An 18,484-nucleotide genomic window follows, 5' to 3' on the forward strand; every position below is an offset into this window, starting at 1 on the left:
GGCCAGTCTCGAACTCCTGACCTTGGGTGATCCATCCCCCTTGGCCTCCCAGAAATTTTAAATAAAATCTTATAACTGCAAAAATATCTATATGGGAAAACAATGTCCAGGTCTTAGGTAGCAACCAAATTTTGGAGAAACAGATGCTACTATAAAATTTTGGCTTAATACAAATTTTAGACTACCTTAAAGATTCTGTAATAAGGTTTGACTTTTAAAAATGAGAAGAATCTTTGGGTATCAGTCTGTTGATATGAAATATCATTTATGAAATAGTACTTTTGACAAGGTACTATTGGGTGTAAATGGGATGATTCAGATTGTTTTAGGTTTTTTGAATGTGTGTATATATGTGTATTCAAATTATATATATGTAAATATATAATTTTAATTCAAAAGTTAGTAGGAACTGACCAAGTAGAATTGAACTAAGAGTTGGATTTTTAACTGAACAAAATGTTAGTCACTATTTTTACAGTTTTTTTAAAAAACATATATATAAAATCATCTGTTATTTAATCGAATGGTACATGGCTTTGAAGATGTATTTTCGAACGCCTTAGTAACTTTAAGAATGAAAAACTGTAGCAAGTTTACTCCATTCATATCATTGTCCTCAATTAATTACTTAGACATTCTCTAACTTGTGAATTCTTCCTTATATATTGATTCTTTAATTTATAGATTGAATCATATATTTCCTACTGTGGTGGGCTTCCAGCCCCCGAACATTCGAACAATCCATTGAGATATAAATTTAGCTGGAGTCCGGTGGGAGTTTTGATGAACGTAATGCAGTCTGCCACCTATCTGCTTGATGGAAAGGTGAGGAATCTCATCCAATCATAGTGATATCAACCTGCAATAACTGCCTGGGACAGTCTAAATACTCCCTGATCCCAAACCCTTTAATAATGCTGTCTCCATTATCTCCTCCTGTGGTATTTCACAGTGTATATTTTCTGCTCTGTTTAGCATGGTCTCCTTGCAGGTCCAAGCAAAGCCTGTGCCTATTCTTCCCTATGCCTTCTCACAAGTTGTTTCTGCCATTCAAAAATTCACTTCTCTATATATGTAAACACTGGTTATCTCTTGGTTTATTTCAGCATGACAGACATTTTCTGAGTATCTACTATGTGCTGGACTTCGGGCAAGTTACCCAAGACTGGCACGGAGAATGAAATTCATGACCTCAGGAAACTCACAGCTGGATTGGGGATGGGTTTTAGCGCTTAGAATGGAGGGTTTCTTGTGCTGGGGAAAGAAACTGCAATTTCTTCCCCAGCTGCCATGTAACAGAACATAAGAACTCTCTGAGTTTAGTATTATTTTCATTATTTTACAATAAGAAAGCTGTGGCTCAGAGAGCATGTCCGAGGTCATTTGACTGAGAGTCAAACTCAGGTCTAACTAACTCTTAAAGATGTTTTTTTCTCCCTTTGCCAGATTGCCTAATGGCTGGAAGGACAGACACGGGAATAAATAATTATAATCGAATATGGAAATTTCCAAAGCATGTTAAAGTGGCTCAGAGGTACAGACAGGAGAACAGTTTAATTGGCCTTGGTGAAGGGGTTGAGGGAAGGAGGATGGGGAGAAGGAAACCTAGTGGAGAAGAGGATGTGCTTGGCCTTGAAGGATATGAAGGTGCCAGCTAGGCAGGGATGTTAGCACTCATGGTATGACAGTTTTACAAGGGGAAAAATCAGGTTTAGGGATTTAAGATAACAGCTACATTTAAAGAAATGGCAAGTGGCAGAGCCAGTATCCAAATCACATCTATCTGACTTCATAGTTTATGCTCATAGTTTGGAGAAAAATGTAATGAGACTCAGAGTGCCTCTTTGAATTGTGTTGTAGGCACTCACTCACCTTGCCCTAGTACTGGCCCTGCAGGGAATGATGAGTAATATGATCAGATAGATGTGTCTTAAAAAGATTATTCTAGCATCAGTATTTTACATTGTCAATGTATCTGTGAATCGAAATGTATTTCAGGAGTTGACAGAAAGAATTTCTTAAGCAACAAGGTGAATGCTGTTATTAGCCATGGTCTTTCGTGCCCGTGATATAGAGAATAACTCATAGTTGGCTGTACCTTGGAATTACAAGGGGAGTTTAAAAAGTGCTTGGGCCTCATCCCTAAAGATTCTGATTTGCCTGGGTTTGGGGATTTTTAAAATCTCCCTAGTGATTCTAATATGCAACCGAATTTGAGAACAACTGATTTGATGATCAGAGAACCACAGCTACACTTAAAATAGTACTAAACAAGCAGGACACTTTAACTTGGTGCTGGAATGTGTGATATGTTTCAGGATAATAAACAGGATCGATGAGTTCTGGTCTAATTCCTGGCATCCCTCATAACATAGCCAAAGACCTGGCAGTTGAAAAGATCCACCGGATGTCAGTTTCCTGATGTGGAATGTGAGCACTGATGTTCCATCCAATTCTTTAGTTCTATGAATCATGAAGCTTTGGACCAGAATCTTAGTCTGATGTTTTATCAAGCACACATCCTTTTACATGCTACAGCCTGTCTCCTATTGCATTCCAACTGCTCCTTTTACCTTCTGCGATCTTAAGAGACTGGCCTATGTTTAGTATAAATTAACATGTGAAAGCAAGACAAATTCTTGTCTCAGTTGAGTAAAACACTTATTTTCAGGAGGCCTTATAAATGCTAAAGTTGGTAACAATGAAAGGGTCAGCAGAGTACAATCATCTAAAAGAAAGAGCAAGAAACTTGCTATCTGTGGGCCTGGCTCTGCCATTACTGGTTGTGAGCTTTGGGTTCCTTGTCGGAAGATGAGGACAATCACGCCAGCCTTCCGGGGTTCTTAGTCAGTGAGGTCACATAGATTGCAATCTGCCTAACAGCAGATTGTCAGGCATGTAATCAATCTAGCAAATATTAGCTACTTAAGGAAATTAGTAGTTGTGAGGGTTTAAGAAAAGCAAGAGGTTATTTTCAGGTAGCAGAAGTTGTATTTGTTAGATTTGAAGTTCTCCTCTTTCATCCTCAACTTCTTTTGTAAAAATGAGTACTTTTTGCATCTCTCTGACACTGTGGAGGATACCAAGAGAAAACATGACACTTTTCTTTTCTTTGCTAAAATAATACTCTTTTCAAGGTCCCACTTGCGTTTCCTTTTGTGGATGAAGCTTTTTGTGACCACTCCAGCCTCTGTTCACTATTATTTTGTCTGAACTGAATCAAAGAATCAGACACTTCGTTTTTCCGTGTCTAAGAATTTTCTAGGTGCTGCATTATTCAGTCAGTAATTCAAGTGTTTCAGTGTGTTTCCCAAGCCAGATTGTTAAACAACTTAAAACCTCTCTTGTATTCTTGCCCTTCACTCCCTGTGCCATCATCACCCTGCACCATGGAACGGGTCTTAAATAATTCACAGAATCATAATGGGGAACCAAGTCACTTCTCTGACTTCTACTTAAAATTGAAGCCTTAAACTTTTCCAGAAATTGGGCAGTGGCCTATGAATTTGAATATATCTCATTGTCTTATATCTTTGCAGTAATTTCTAGCCACTTGTACTATTTCTAACTTCTAATTTGATTCTTAACAATTGTGATTTTCTTCCACATATTCAGAGACAGTGATTTCATCTTTTCTTGGTTTCATTCCCCTCACAGGGGTGGTATACTTTTTTACATTGGTGGCATTTGGGAGTGACATGGCAGAGCTTTGCCATCACCTTCTGCAGTGTTTCCCAGTCTAACCTGGCAAAACATGTAATCTGAGTGAGAAGTGTGCTTGCTCTGCAAACATCGCTTTAAGAGAAGTTTTCTAGCCCTCTATCCATTGCCTGCCACCACCTTGACTGCAGCACCCAGCCCCTTGGAAATCAAGAGCTACCACTGTCTTCCTTTGCCTGTATCCATTCTTTATGCAGCTTTCATGTGGATCCCAGGTGGCATAATCTGGAATGCTGACTTTGTCAATATCCCCTTAAAAATACTGATTCAGAAACAAGCATGATTAAGGGGACAGTGTAGTAGAAGGAACACAGACATTGCAGTCAAATAGAACTGAGTTCAATTTGCCTTTGGGTGACTCAGCCTCAGTTTTTACCTCTGAAAAATGGGTTATTTCATGGATTAAAGATAATGCCCAGTACAAGGCACGGGGCACATAGTGGGCCCTGAAAAAATGATTGTATATTTCCTTATTAATTTGGTGATCAAGCTTATTGTGATTATTTAAATATATATGATACATTATTCAAATATAACAGTGATTCTCTCTAGTTGGGAGATACGTATTTGTGTTTGTCTGTGTGTGTGTGTGTGTGTGTGTGTGTGTGTGTGTGAAAGAGCTGGACCTAGAGAAACTTGCAACAGCAGTGAATAATGAGCCTGAGCATTGTCAGAGCAGAAAGAAACGTATATTCTCCACAAAACAGACGAATATGTTTCTGTTGTCATTCAAATTATTAATAAAACAATAACGAAGAAAGAACTTATTGTTGAACTACATTATATGCCACTAGAAATACAACTATGAATTAATATCAAATGACAATGATTACCCAGTAATTTTTGGGTCAGGTTGCTTAGCCAACTGCCATTCTCAATAAATGAACCATTGCCATTCAGCTTACATTTCTCCATCTTCTTTGTAAGGATTTCATGATAGACTTATGAACTTGCTGTTTTATTTCTGATTGGTAAGCTGGAATATTGTCGTCTTTATTGAATCTTTCTTTCAGAAATTTTCCTGACCTTCAAACAAGCAAACAAAACTTAAGAACTGTCATAGATTACAGAAATGAGATGGGTGTGAAGACCCTAACGGTCAACATTTGCTTTTTTTGTTTTTTAAGAGATGGTGTCTTAAACAGCCTGTGTCTCTCAGGCTATTCTCAAACTCCTGGGCTCAAGCCATCCTCCTGCCTCAGCCTCCTGAGCCAAGTAGCTGGGATTACAGGTGGGCACTACAATGCCCAACATTTGCTTTCTTACATTTTTTCAAAAATTTAGAATTCTTTTAAATATATTGATTTTAAAGATGTAGTACAGAAATCATCCCTTTGGAAATGTTTACTCTGCAGTCTAGAAGAGTTCACAAGAAAATTAAATGAAAGGCATTCCTTACATCCTTCATTCAGATTTTCACTTTTGAAATTTGAAATGGTGCTTGGCACTCTCCAAAGTGAGCCTCTGAACTGAAAAGACTCCAGTGGTCCTGACATTGCAGCCAGCATAGCCCTTTTCTTTCTGGGGCTTCATCCACATATAAATGAGTTTCCATTTTCTGTCTCATACAAAGGCACGTTCAGAACCCATCTACAAATAAGGCATGAGAATCATTAAGTTTAGCCAAAGGCCTCTTCAGGCAAATCCTGTGAATCCACCTTAAAGTACATTGGCAGCTCCCTGGTACAGTATTGCTTTGTGCAGCTTAGAGAAATTGGTCAGAAATTGTTTCCAGTGGTACAATAAGGATAAAATTCAGTTCCACCAGCAGCACCAACCAGAATTCTCACACCTAATTTTATCACTCCAGAATACTTTCCATTATCTCAATGATAATAATAAGCCTCATAAACTAAAAGAAAATTTGTCCTTTAATTAAAATTAGAGACAAAGAAATCCTTCATTGCATTTTGAGTATGTGTGATGGGGGTAGGGGTATGGGAAATAGAAGTACTGAGATATCAAAAGATTTTTATTTCATCACTCATGTTATTCCCTTCACAATTTGTGTGATCCCCGACACATAGATAGTAACTGCTCAATAAATTTAGCTGTCTGAATGAAATGTATGTGACTGATGACTAATGTGGCATTTAGAAGGGTCATGAAAGTAAAAGAAAAGAATGAGACTCATCCTTTTTGATGGCTGCATAGTATTCCATGGTGTATAAAGGAACACCCTTGCTCTAAAAGTATAATCTTTGTGCCTTTCACAATTCACACCTGGGAACTGATTGTCACATAAAAAGAGGCTTCCAATATCTTTTATAAAAATAATGGAAACCCATTTATTGATGAGGCCACCCTATGGCTCTGGAAAGCCTACACTTCCATAAATCTAACTCTATATATGTATGTGTGTGCATGGGGGGTGTATATAAGTCACTTCTGGACCCTCAATTCTGTTCTACTGACAACATGTCTAGCACCATATCAATATCACACTGTTGAACTTCCATGGATGTATGGCTTTATATCTGGTAAAGTAAGTCTCCCTTCATATTTTTCCTTCTCCAAAATCGCCTTGTGTATTTTACAGTTTATTCTTCTAAATAAACTTTAGGATGAGTTTAAAAAAAAAAAAAAAAAAAAAAAAAAGAAAAGAATGAGAATATTGATTGTTGTTTGAGCATAGAAGCCATTTAAATAATTATCTGTTGCTTTAACTTATTTTTTTAAGTTTATTTTTTAAACATTTTTATATAAAATAATTTTAGATGTTTATTTTTTAAACATTTTTTATTTTAAAATAAATGTTTAAAAAATAAAATTAAAATGTTTATTTTAAAACTTTTTTCTAAATATTTATATTTTTTAAAAAGGCAAATTCTAGTGGTAAATAATTTAGTGCCATTTTATCCAGGGGAAGGAAAAAACTTGAAAATAAGACCTTATGTTTAGAAAAACTAAATGTTTTAGAGTCAAATTTTAAAGCTTGAGAGAAGAATTGCTTTGTGAATTATGATATTAGAAGAACAGCTTAAGTATGGGATAATGATTATGGTGGTTTCATTATTTTTTTTTTTTCAAAGTTCTGTTGCTTTCTTTGTCCATATAATTCAGGGAAGCCCTAAAAGAAAGGAACAACTGTAACCCCATCTGTGCCTTCTCAATGTTCCTCAGGTTGTGAATGTTGCAGGGGGCATCTCCTTTCTTGATGCCGTTACATCCATGGATTTTTTCCCAGGATTAAATTTGGAAGGCTATCCTAACAGAGACAGTACGAAATATGCTGAGATTTATGGCATTTCTTCTGCTCACACTTTGTTGCGGGGGACACTGAGATATAAGGTAAGCAGCTGGACTTTAGATTCAACATGTTGCCAGTTTTGATGTAAGTGATGTGTACACTTAACTTTTCTTAGTAGTCAAAATAATTAAGATGATAAACCAAGTTGGAGTCTATTTCTTTTTTTCAGAAATCTTATGATTGAATATTTTAGGAGACTCACCTCAAAATAAAAAGATAATTAATTGACTCATTAGGATTGAGGACAGGCAGGGCTTCAGGCTTAGTGAGAGTTAGAGGTCAAGTGACTTCCCCAGGACCTGATTTCTCGTAACCTCTCGGCTCTTCTTTCCAGTATTCACTGCAGTCTCAAGTGCTATGCGATGGCAGAGTTGTGGCAGCATCCCCAGGCTCTCAGGATCAAATTCAGTGGGAATAAAAAATGATACCGTTCTAATAGCCAAAAATACGATTTTTGTCTCATTAGCTCCCTAAGGTCAGTGGGATAAAATGTGCTCATCTACTTTGACCTATGTTATATGTCCCTAGAAATGGAGATGGATTCAATGTCATTAAAAAATGAGGACTGAGGTGGAGGAAACAGACAAGATTAAAGGGGCCTCCCCAGAGCAAATCCAAAATGTTTTTAAACCACAAAATGGGGAGTACATTCTAGGAGCATAAATGCAAATGTCCACTACACATTTGTTGATCACAAAAAAAGCAGTTACAAGTGTAACCAAATCAAGACAACTGGTTTAATAGTTTTCTAGCATAATATCACAAATTGGGTAGCTTGAAACAATAGAGATTTATTCTGTCACCATTCAGGAGGCCAGAAGTCTGAAATCAAGGTGTGTGTGAGTAAGGTTGGTGCCTTTTGGAGGCTTGACTTTGAGACACATCCATCCAGTTTGTGCCTCAGTTTCATATCACCCTCTTCTGTATGTCTCACTGTGTTGCCTCCCGTCTTATTAGGGCACTAGTCATTGGACTTAGGGTTCACCCTAAATCCAGGTTGACTTCATATTGAGATCCTTAATTAATTCTATCTGCAAACATTCAAGTGAAGCCATATTCTGAGGCTCTGGATGCCCATAAATTTGGCGACAGGGCACTCAACTCAACCTAATGTAACCAGCATACCTAAAATACATGCGTCTCTCAAGATCAGAGACCTGGCTGCAAATCTGTCTGTCTTGTGAGATTTCCTGGCTAAGGCCAGAGAGGGGATTTGTCTCATGTGTGTTATCTAGTATTCTCTAATTATCTTTTTAACTGGAAGATGTAAGGCACATGGACCTGTCAGTGATGACTCTTCAATCATGTGCCTGCTTTTCTGTCGCTCTCTTATCTTTTTTTGCTGGCTGTTCCTTTTGCCTGGAAATTTTCCTCCAAGTATTTGTATCGTACTCCTTCAGGCCTTGTTCTTTTCTTCTTTGCAACCCTGCCCCTGGTAACCCGGTTTTATTATCTATCTCTGCATATTTTACTTTCTTAAAAAAAAGGATTCTGCATGTAAGTGAGATCATGCAATATTTTACTTTTTGTGTCTCACTTATTCCACTTAGCAAAATGTCTTCCAGGTTCACCCACCTATCTGTTCTTAAAAAGAAAACAACCACTGTATTTCTTACTCTTGAGAGCTTCTGTTACATTTATGGGCACTTAGCGTTTACTTGTCAGCATTTTAAATTATAATTTTATGTATATTTTTCTTGTCTCCCCAAAGAGATTGTAAGCTCCTAGAGAGCAGGTGCTTGTACTCCATGAATATGACTTTTTCATTGTCCAGGAATCAAATGAGACATCAATGACAATGTCCTCCTGAGATCTAGGAGCTGTGGCTCTTCTACCAACCTTTAGGCACAGTAGAAATTCTAGTCTGAACTCATGCATACTATCCCCAGCTCTGGCAGATTTCTTCATCTCTTTTCTTCAATTTGTTCAAAGAATATGAGTAGTAACTTTTTTTTTTTTTTTTTTTTTTTTTTTTTGGCCAGTAGTTAGGATATATGGCTTTCAGTATAGTCTTTTGACAAACATATAGATCCTGGAATGAAGGATTTTAATAGATTTAAACATTGAATAAAGGTCTCAACAAGGTGTGCAAGTGGGAGACATCCCCACAGATTCTGAGGATGGAAGATGTCACAGTGTTCATAATCATAAGGGCCACCATCCTGGGCAATGCCAGCAACCCTTTGGTAACCCTAACATTCTTTCCAGTACTGGAGATGAGATACCATCATTCAAATATGACAAAGAGGCCTTGGCTACTCTCCTTCTCTGCCTGCCTGTCACCTGCTTGTCCTTCTAGATGCAGCTTAATAGCACCTTCCTATGGTATCCTCCCTAACTCCTTCCCCTTGAACCACCCACCCCCATCTATGTGAGTTCCCCTTCTTTTGTGCTCCCACAGCTATGTTTTCCTGTAACCTAGCACATATTAATATAATACTCTGCTACAGTTTAGTCATCAGTGGTGATGCATTTTTGCGCTCCATGGACTAGGAATTATTTACTTGACTTATCTGACCCTTCTGTTGACTGCAGTTTCTGCATAGATGGGACTGCATTTTTTTTTCCGTCTCTGTGGCCTCAGTCCCTAGCACAAGTCCGACATATGGCAGCAGTTTGCTAAATGCTTATTGATGAATGAATACCTAAAATAAATTCATTTCTAGGGGTCAGCATAAAAATATATTTCTGAGATTAATAAATAGCTCAGAAATCAGCATTTTAGATGTTGGATAAAGGGATCTCTATCACCTAACAGGTCCCAGAAGCGAGCTAAACAAGCTAGTGATATTACTTTTCTGTTTCTCCTCTTTGAAGTATATTTGCATTTGGATTAGAGCAAATGAGAATTCTTTTTTTAGTAACCTTTAAACAGTTTGAACAATATAACCTTTAGAAATGTGAAAATTGCTAGTTGACCAGACATTCAGTTGTGAAGTATCTGATGGTTACAGGAACTATTTTATATTTTAAAAACTCTGTTGCTCCCTAGAATTACTTCCCTCTCTCTCTTTTCTTCTCTCTCTCTCTGCTTGAGCAGTAATTACAGCAGCTGCAAAATTTCTTATCTTAGCCCTCTCACCCTGCTTCCCATTTGCACACTGGACAATAAACCATTATGGTCTTTCTTCACTTCATCTATTATTCAGAATCTATTTATCCAGCCATTTGTTCTCTTTTAGGGGATTGGAATGCTGAATAATGGATTGGAATGTTGAATAATGTTGAATACCTTCCTATGGTATCCTCCCTAACTCCTTCCCCTTGAACCACCCAGCCCCATCTATGTGAGTTCCCCTTCTTTTGTGCTCCCACAGCTATGTTTTCCTCTAACCTAGCACCTATTAATATAATACTCTTCTACAGTTTAGTCATCAGTGGTGATGCATTTTTGCTCACCATGGACTAGGCATTATTTGCTTGACTTATCTGCCCCGAAGTGGGCATTGGGATGAAGAATATGCACACAAATAAAATATAATATAACATAATATAATATAATAAAGATATTATTTCCCTCCTTTCAATACCTACAGTACAGCAGCTGAATAGACAATTAATTACAAGCTGTATTAATTGCCATGATAAAGGTATATACAAAATGCTACAAGAAGGGAGTCTCCACTCACCTAGGGGACTCAGAAGAGGTGCTAAACTAGGTCTGAAGGGAGGAGAAAACATTTCATAAATGAAGAAGTATGGACAACACATTCCAGTTACAGGAGCAGCATATACGGAGGCCCTGGTTTCTGGAGGAACACAGCGCATTTGGGGAATAGTAAAAGTGGAGATCTGTGAGTTAGGTTAGATGAGCATATTGTGATGGGTTTTATATACTATACCAAGGACCTCAGGTTTGCTTTGTAGACAATGAAAGACATATGAGGAATTTTTATCAGAGTGGTGATGTCATCATTATCTTAGAAAAATCTCTCTGATTCCTACCTCTTTTTCTTCTCTCCGTGTATCTTGGGGGTAGTGGCTCTAATCAGTAGATTGGATTATCTGCTTTTGAGGAGGATATTCTTACAAGTTCCTCCTTCCATTATAAGAAAGAGCTCAACTGACTGTTCTATTAAATAATATTCTGCTGAGCTGACAGCATATAACACATAAGAAAATTTGCCCTTATGCTGCCAGAAAATTTCATTCACATGTTACCCAGAAACAGAAGTAAAGACCTAAGTTTTGCAAGGTCTTTTATGTAAACCAGTGGAATTGTTATGACACTATTGATCTCAGTTTGAGTTTGAAATTAGTTGTAACTATATCCTCAATACATTTTTTTTTTGGTGGGTTGTGGAGAGGGGTTTCTAGTAAAGATGAGAAAACCTGCTTGGCAAATTCTAAAAGAGCTGTAGCACTCATATCATCAATATAAACAATTATTTTCTAAATTAGTTATGAAGATAGATCCCTCTTTTCAAAAATATTTTATATTTTTTCATTGGAAGAAAAACATTTTATATACTGCTTATTAATTCTTGTTTCAGGGATATATGAAAGCTTTGAATGGATTTGTAAAATTAGGTCTTATAAACAGAGAAGCACTTCCTGCCTTCAGACCTGAGGCCAACTTTCTCACCTGGGTGAGTGACTCTGGAATTACGTTCTATCTGCTCCTCTTCAGAAATACCTTCTGAAATGGTCGGGGGTGAACTCTGCTTTGGATTAACAAAAGAACCCATTTATTAGCTTATGAGCAGGAAGATAAATCGTAATTCTGAAGCCCCCTTTCCCCTCACTGTTGTGGAAGAATGGAGAGGGTATGGGGCTGACACATATCAGGCCTATTTCCTGCAGCAACTTACATCATTTGACTGCTCCTTGAGCTATGGTAAGAGATGGATTTGCTCTCTGCATTAAGCTCTGAGCTCTTCCAGTCATCTAAGTGGTGACCCAGTGATGGGAGTCACTTGGGCTTCCTGAAAGTGAGAATCCAGGAGAGTTACTAGTGTATTACAGAACTGGATTCCCAACCTCCAAATCTTGTCAATACTCTCATGTGGTTACTTAGAACTATGAGTGTTTTGATTTTCAGTTACCAAGCTTATGTGTCCATCTTTTGTTCTACCAAAATCTTAAGGCCTCAGAGTTGGAATGAACTTTGGAGGCTTGGAAATGAATGTGAAGTAGAGCTTCCACTAACTGCTCAGAATTAACTCATTACCAGCTGGTCATTCAACTTAAACTAGTGTGCCCATATTCCAATAGAAATGCCAGAAATGTATCACAAGGAGAAAAGGACCAATGTTGCTAATTCTATTAAATCTCAAAAAAAAGTTTTGGTATTCTTGCTAGCTAGTTTCATTTAAAAAATTATTTTTTAATTTTTTATGGGTACATAGTAGGTGTGTGTATTTATGGAGGACATGATATATTTTGAAATAGGCATGCAATGTGTAATAACCTCATCAGGATAAATGGAGTATCTACCACCTTAAGCATTCATCACTTCTTTGTGATGCTTTTACACTCATTTTTTTGTGTGTGCATTTGTGAACCTTTCCAATCTTAAGTTTTACCTTTCATAAATTTACTTGTTGGGTAGGAGTGAATAAATATCTGCAGAGAGAACCTGGGGTTGAGGCAGCTGGCTTGAGAAGGTTGGTGCAGACATTCTTAGGGATGTTCTTTTTTGTAAAAGACCAGGTTATAAATGTTTTAGACTTTATGGGCCACATGGTCTCTGTCAGTACCACTCACTTCTCCCATAGACGATACATAAACCAATGAGCATGACTGTGTTTCAATAAAACTTTTTATTTAATGAAACACAGTGAGCCAAATTTGGTCTGTGAACCAATTGGTTCACTCCTGATCTAGAGCATAGCATTTCCTTTGGGAGCCTAGAGAAAGTCTTGTTTCAAAAGTAGAAAAAACTATGGCTACTGTTTACATGTTCTTCCTTTGAGATTTTATTAACTGCAAGGTCTTTCTTATCTCTTGAACCTACAAAAGAACCTGGGTTGCTACTGGCAACCACTGCAGTAAGCCTTTTCCACTTCATCCTGGTCAAAATGGACTGCTAGAGGGTAGGGGGAGAATGGGTAAAAAAATAGTGATAGAGAGGATATACAAAGACAGGGAATGTGCTAGTAAGAAGCACACCATCTGTTTTGTATTGAGTTGATCTTAGAACCCATTTTTATTGGTGAAGTATCATTTTGGAATAGCAGCTATTTATTGATGTGTAGGTATGCAGATGCGTATATGTATGTGTATGTGTTACAATTTCCTGTTTCCAATTATTTTTAATTTTAAAATTTGAGGTGTATTTGAAGTTCAGTGTTTTAGTAGGATAATTTTTCAGTTAATTAAAAAAAAATTATTAGAGACTTAGAAATTTTGTCTTTATTTTTCTAACCAGAAACAACTCCTCTGTGACCTAGTTGGGATTTCACCCTCCTCTGAGCACAATGTGTTGAAGGAAGCTGTTCTTAAGAAACTAGGAGGAGACAATACCCAGTTGGAGGCTGCTGAATGGTAGGCACCCACCACTCAACTTAGAGCAAAATATACTGGATCAATGATTGCTAATTTCTACTAAAAAAAAAGTTAAATATTTTACATTTGTCTTTGATTAATTTGTTGCTCTAATGTGGGTAGAGAGATTATCATGTGCCATGTTCATGTGGTCATAGAGAGTAGATAAAAAAAGGAGCTCTATGGCAATTATAATTTGAGAAATGCTTATCTGGAAACACTTTATCACTCAGTTCCCAAGCATAGTGGGGTATTTTTGCTTTCCTGTAGGAGATTCTGAGTAGTCAGAGAATATTACATTAAAACATTCTTTCATATGACTGCTGTGGCATCCTGCTGGTATACTTAATGTTGGAGAACTAACCTCTAAGTTAATCTCATAAAGAGCTTTGTAAGAACATGGGATTACAATGCATCATCTCTGCCCTGCTCCAGGGAGTAGTGTCTGGGTGAGTCTGGAGATGATTCTGAAGGTTAAAACATTGATATTGTTATTATTTTACACTTTAGGAAAATCCTACAACTTGAGTTACTACCTTGTAATTCTGCCCTTTCAAGATTAAATTCAAGGAGCTCCCTTTTGCTTCCCAAATGAGAACATGTATAGGACTTGAACTAATGCAGCCATCTCCTGTGCTTTTCAGGTTGGGCTTACTTGGGGATGAAGAAGTCCCTCAGGCAGAGTCCATTGTGGATGCCCTCTCCAAGCATTTGGTCATGAAGCTTTCCTATGGTAGGCTATGAAGTGTTAGCTAAATATACCTGAAGAAGAATCAAAAGATAGAGTCAGTGCAGATAATCATACTGGAAGGTTGGCGCCAAGCAGCTGGAATGGGAAGATGTGGTGTGACGAAAAGGCAATTGGACTATTTTTCCAGGGAGAAGAATTTGAGAATTATTAAGTAAAAATAAAGATAGTTATTATAGAAAAGGAAAAACATAGTTTTACTGTTTGTTTATTTATTTATTTATTTATTTGAGATGGAGTCTTGCACTGTCACCAGGCTGAAGTGCAGTAGTGTGATCTCGGCTCAATGCACTTCTGCCTCCCAGGTTCAAGAGATTCTTCTGCCTCAGTCTCCTGAGTAGCTGGGACTACAGGTGTGCGCCACCATGCCCAGCTAATTTTTGTATTTTTAGTAGAGACAAGGTTTCACCATGTTGGCCAGGATGGTCTTCATCTCTTGACCTGGTGATCCGCCCACCTCAGCCTCCCAAAGTGCTGGGATTACAGGCATGAGCCACTGTGCCTGACATTACCTTTTTTTTTTTTTTTTTTTTTTTTTTTTTTTTTAATGCATTAGGCAAATGCCTAAGAAGCATTTTTGGAGCACACTAAAAGGCCTCTAAAGCAGTGCCTTCGTGTCTGTAAACAGGATACGGTGATACCATCCCAGATAAAGGAATGCAATCAGAGTTCTAATTTCCTTGAGGTTTTCACTTTGACTTTGGGCTAAAAAGCTGTGTAATTAATTGTCTAGTGATCATATATAAAAGGAGGGAAAACTTTTAAAACCAGAAGGGCAGGAGGAGGAGATGGTAAACGATATTTGAGTTGTAATGATAGTGGCATTTTTACTTATCTTTATTTGTTTTAAGGTCCTGAAGAAAAAGATATGATTGTGATGAGAGACAGCTTTGGAATCAGACATCCTTCTGGACATTTAGAAAATAAAACGATTGATCTTGTGGCTTATGGGGACATCAATGGCTTTTCAGCCATGGCTAAAACCGTGGGGTTACCCACCGCCATGGCAGCCAAAATGTTGCTTGACGGTAAGTCTGTTCATTTGAGGCATGAGCCTGTTTCCATATCACCTCCAAGTCATTTGGTGCCTGGACATCAAGTAATTGCTTTTGAGTATAACACAGGCATTCACTAAAAGTGAGCCATCTTAGAAGATCCAAGCGCGGACTGCCAGGGAGGGCTCCTGTTGGTGAGTAAAGCATGGGGGCTTTGGAGATAGACTTGATTTTCGCTCCAGCTCAATTACAAGGTGGCTGAGTGATGGGCTGCAAGTTACTCAGCACCTCTGAGCAAGAGTTTCCTCATATTTAAAGTGGGTATTGCCATCCCTATTTCATAGAGTTGTTGTGACACTAACTGATATAATACATAAATCTGCTGCCACATAGAGGGGTCCCCAGGGAATGGTCACTTCCTTCCTTTCTTTCTTTGGTTTTTGCCATGTTGGGAGTGATAACTCTAAAATAGAAAAAGATATTCACTCCAGATTCTCAAGAATATAGGTTAAGTTTTATTAATCTTCATATCTCAGTATATTATTAGTACTCAATATATATTTTAGACTAAATGAATACAAATTTCAATTCTCCACTCTCCCTAGAAGATCACATAGACATTCAATAAGCATTGCCTCTGTTTGGCTCTCAAGAAAGAATGAGGGGAGTAGAAAATATCAAAGCATATAAATGTGAAATAATGAAAAAATATATAGTAGCATATCAGCTAATATCAAATTCAATGACCAACTTAGTTATTGAGGAATCAGTGAAGAAATAAGTGACAGAAGTTGGGGTCATTGTGGCCTCTAGTGAGAGTGCCCAGGTTCTATGTTTCAGTCATGCTGACAGGTGCCTGTGCCCATATAATCAAACTTGTTACAACTCATTCTGTTGGTGTCTTGCCTTTTTAAAAATATGATATTAGCAAGTTAAGCTGACCAGTCAGATTGACTTCTTACTTTACTTTATTCTCTGATTGTCCTGGCAGTAATTAATGCAGTTAAGTGTACAAATTCTGACAATATCCCTAGGTCCGGCTATGCTTTCAATCTAAAATTAACTGATTTTGCTTTCAAAGTGTTGACTAAGTAATAATTTACTAAGGGACATTTTTAAGCAGCTACTTAAAAAATGCCTAGGCCTCCAAGAATTCATTGACTCTGAGTTTGCTTTTGTGGAGACTCTTGATGGGGAAATTAACCTCTGACACTACCTTTAAAATGGTAATTATACATTTATTTTCTTCCAGGTGAAATTGGAGCCAAAGGCCTAATGGGGCCCTTTTCAAAGGAGATCTATGGACCAATATTGGAGCGAATTAAAGCAGAAGGCATTATATATACTACACAGAGTACAATTAAACCATAATTGGGAATTATATTTTGTTCTTTTCTTCCCAGGCAATACAGCTCTGAACGTGTGTGATAAATGGGTTTGCTAATGTGCTGTTTTAAAGTATAAAGCATAATATGTTTTGGTTAACACAATGTAGTTTTTGAACTATAAATCTGTATTTTAATATGGAAATGTTTGGAACAGGAGATGTCAGCTACTAACAGAGAATTTTAATAATTCTATCCTGTATTTTATAAATATGTATGTGAAAGTGATGATCGTGCTATTTGTTAATTTATTATGCCACTGTTTTCTTACAAGAACATATTTTCCTATAACCAGCAGATGAAGTTTTACTTTTTTAGTCAGAAAAAATTTCCTCATAAAGTTATATTTTTGTATTTTTAAAATTGATACAGTTAGATACCTTTAGATTACCTATCTGTAAGTTTTTGCCAAAATGCTATTTTATGCCCTTTTTGTAAAGTTATGGTTTATTTTGTAAATGTAGTTCCTTACAGTTTTCTCTTGAGTGTTTGGAAATGAGAATAGATAAGATCAAATTACAATTTACAAGAGCACTTCATTAGGCACAGGAAAAGTATTTAACATAATTCAACACCCTTTCACAGTAAAAAATGTAAAATAAAAAACCCTCAATAAACTAGGAACAGAAGGAAACTTCCTCAACCTGATAAAGGGCATCTATGAAAAACCCACGGTTAGCATCATACTTAAGGGTGAAAGACTGGATTATCTCCCCTGAGATCAGAAACAAGACAAGGATGTCTGCTTTGGCCATTTCTATTCAACTTGTACTGGACAGTCAAGAAAGGGCAATTAGGCAAGAAAATAAAATAAAAGGCATCTAGATTGGAAAGGAAGAAGTGTAACTAAATAGAGATGGGAGATGACATGATCTACAAAAAAAAAACATTAGAACTAATAAATAAATTCAGCAAAGTTACAGGTACAGGATCAAATATACAGAAATTGGTTATCTTTTGATATAGTATCAATGAATAAATAAAAAATGATATTAAGAAAACAATTTAATTTTCAACATTGGTCAAGCTTGGTGGCTCATGACTGTAATCCCAACACTTTGGGAGTCTGAGGCAGAAAGATTGCTAGAGGCCAGGAGAGCAGCCTGGGAAACAGTGAGATCCCATCTCTACAAACAACAACAACAACAACAAGCAAACAAACAAAAATCAGCTGGATGTGATGACATGCATCTGTGGTCTCAACTATTCAGAGGCAAGGATGGCTTGAGCCCCGAAGTTTGATGCTGCAATGAGCTATAACTGGGTCACTGCAATCCAGCCTGGATGACAGAGTTAGACCCTGACTCAAAAAAAAAAAAAAAAAAAAAAAAAAAAAAAAAAAAAAAAACACCCAAAATTGACAGCATCAGACAGAATCAAATACTAATATAATTGAGGGTCCAGAAATATTGATCACATTTATGGTCAACTGACTTTTGAAAATGGTGCTAAGACAATTCAATGGGGGCAAAATAGTCTTTTTCATTAAATGGTGCTTGGAAACATGGATATCCACATGCAAAATAATGAAATTGGACTCCTACCTCATACTGTATATAAAAATTAACTGAAAGTGGACTTAAGATCTAAACATAAGAGCTAATACTATAAGTATCTTCGAAGAAAACATGGTGCAAATCTTTCTGACTTTGAATTAGGCAATGATTTCTTAAATAAATGACACTAAAAACACAAGCAACAAAAGAAGAAAATAGGTAAATTAAAATTAAAAACATTTGTGTTTCCAAGGACAATATCAAGAAGGCAAAAATACAACCCACAGAATGAGAGAATTTTTTTTTAAATCATGTATTAGTTAATTAGTAAATATATTATATTTAGAATATATAAAGAATTGTTATAACAATAATTAAAGGGCATATAATTCAGTTTTTAAAAA

General features: G+C 36.9%; 1 protein-coding gene and 1 non-coding gene across 5 annotated transcripts in view; one reads left to right on the forward strand and one right to left on the reverse strand.

Annotated features, from left to right (window-relative positions):
• AASS (aminoadipate-semialdehyde synthase) overlaps positions 1-17,941 on the forward strand; it is a 68,858-nt gene extending 50,917 nt beyond the window's left edge. For 3 of the 4 annotated variants that reach the window (XM_050785067.1, XM_050785069.1, XM_050785070.1), the window contains 7 exons: positions 685-825; positions 6,844-7,011; positions 11,464-11,559; positions 13,341-13,456; positions 14,101-14,189; positions 15,056-15,232; positions 16,452-17,941. In XM_050785067.1, coding sequence (XP_050641024.1) covers positions 685-825; positions 6,844-7,011; positions 11,464-11,559; positions 13,341-13,456; positions 14,101-14,189; positions 15,056-15,232; positions 16,452-16,570 — 906 coding nt within the window. In that variant the 3' untranslated portion in view covers positions 16,571-17,941. Of the gene's footprint in view, positions 1-684; positions 826-6,843; positions 7,012-7,304; positions 11,441-11,463; positions 11,560-13,340; positions 13,457-14,100; positions 14,190-15,055; positions 15,233-16,451 lie in introns of those variants that run through there. The other variant, XM_050785071.1, reaches the window with a different exon arrangement.
• Positions 11,275-11,336, reverse strand: LOC126951810 (U7 small nuclear RNA). Its single transcript, XR_007724664.1, has one exon. It is a non-coding gene; the product is annotated as a U7 small nuclear RNA (small nuclear RNA).
• Positions 17,942-18,484: the final 543 nt, after the last annotated feature.

The sequence above is a fragment of the Macaca thibetana genome, chromosome 3 (genome assembly GCF_024542745.1).
Source record: "Macaca thibetana thibetana isolate TM-01 chromosome 3, ASM2454274v1, whole genome shotgun sequence".
NCBI lineage: Eukaryota > Metazoa > Chordata > Mammalia > Primates > Cercopithecidae > Macaca > Macaca thibetana.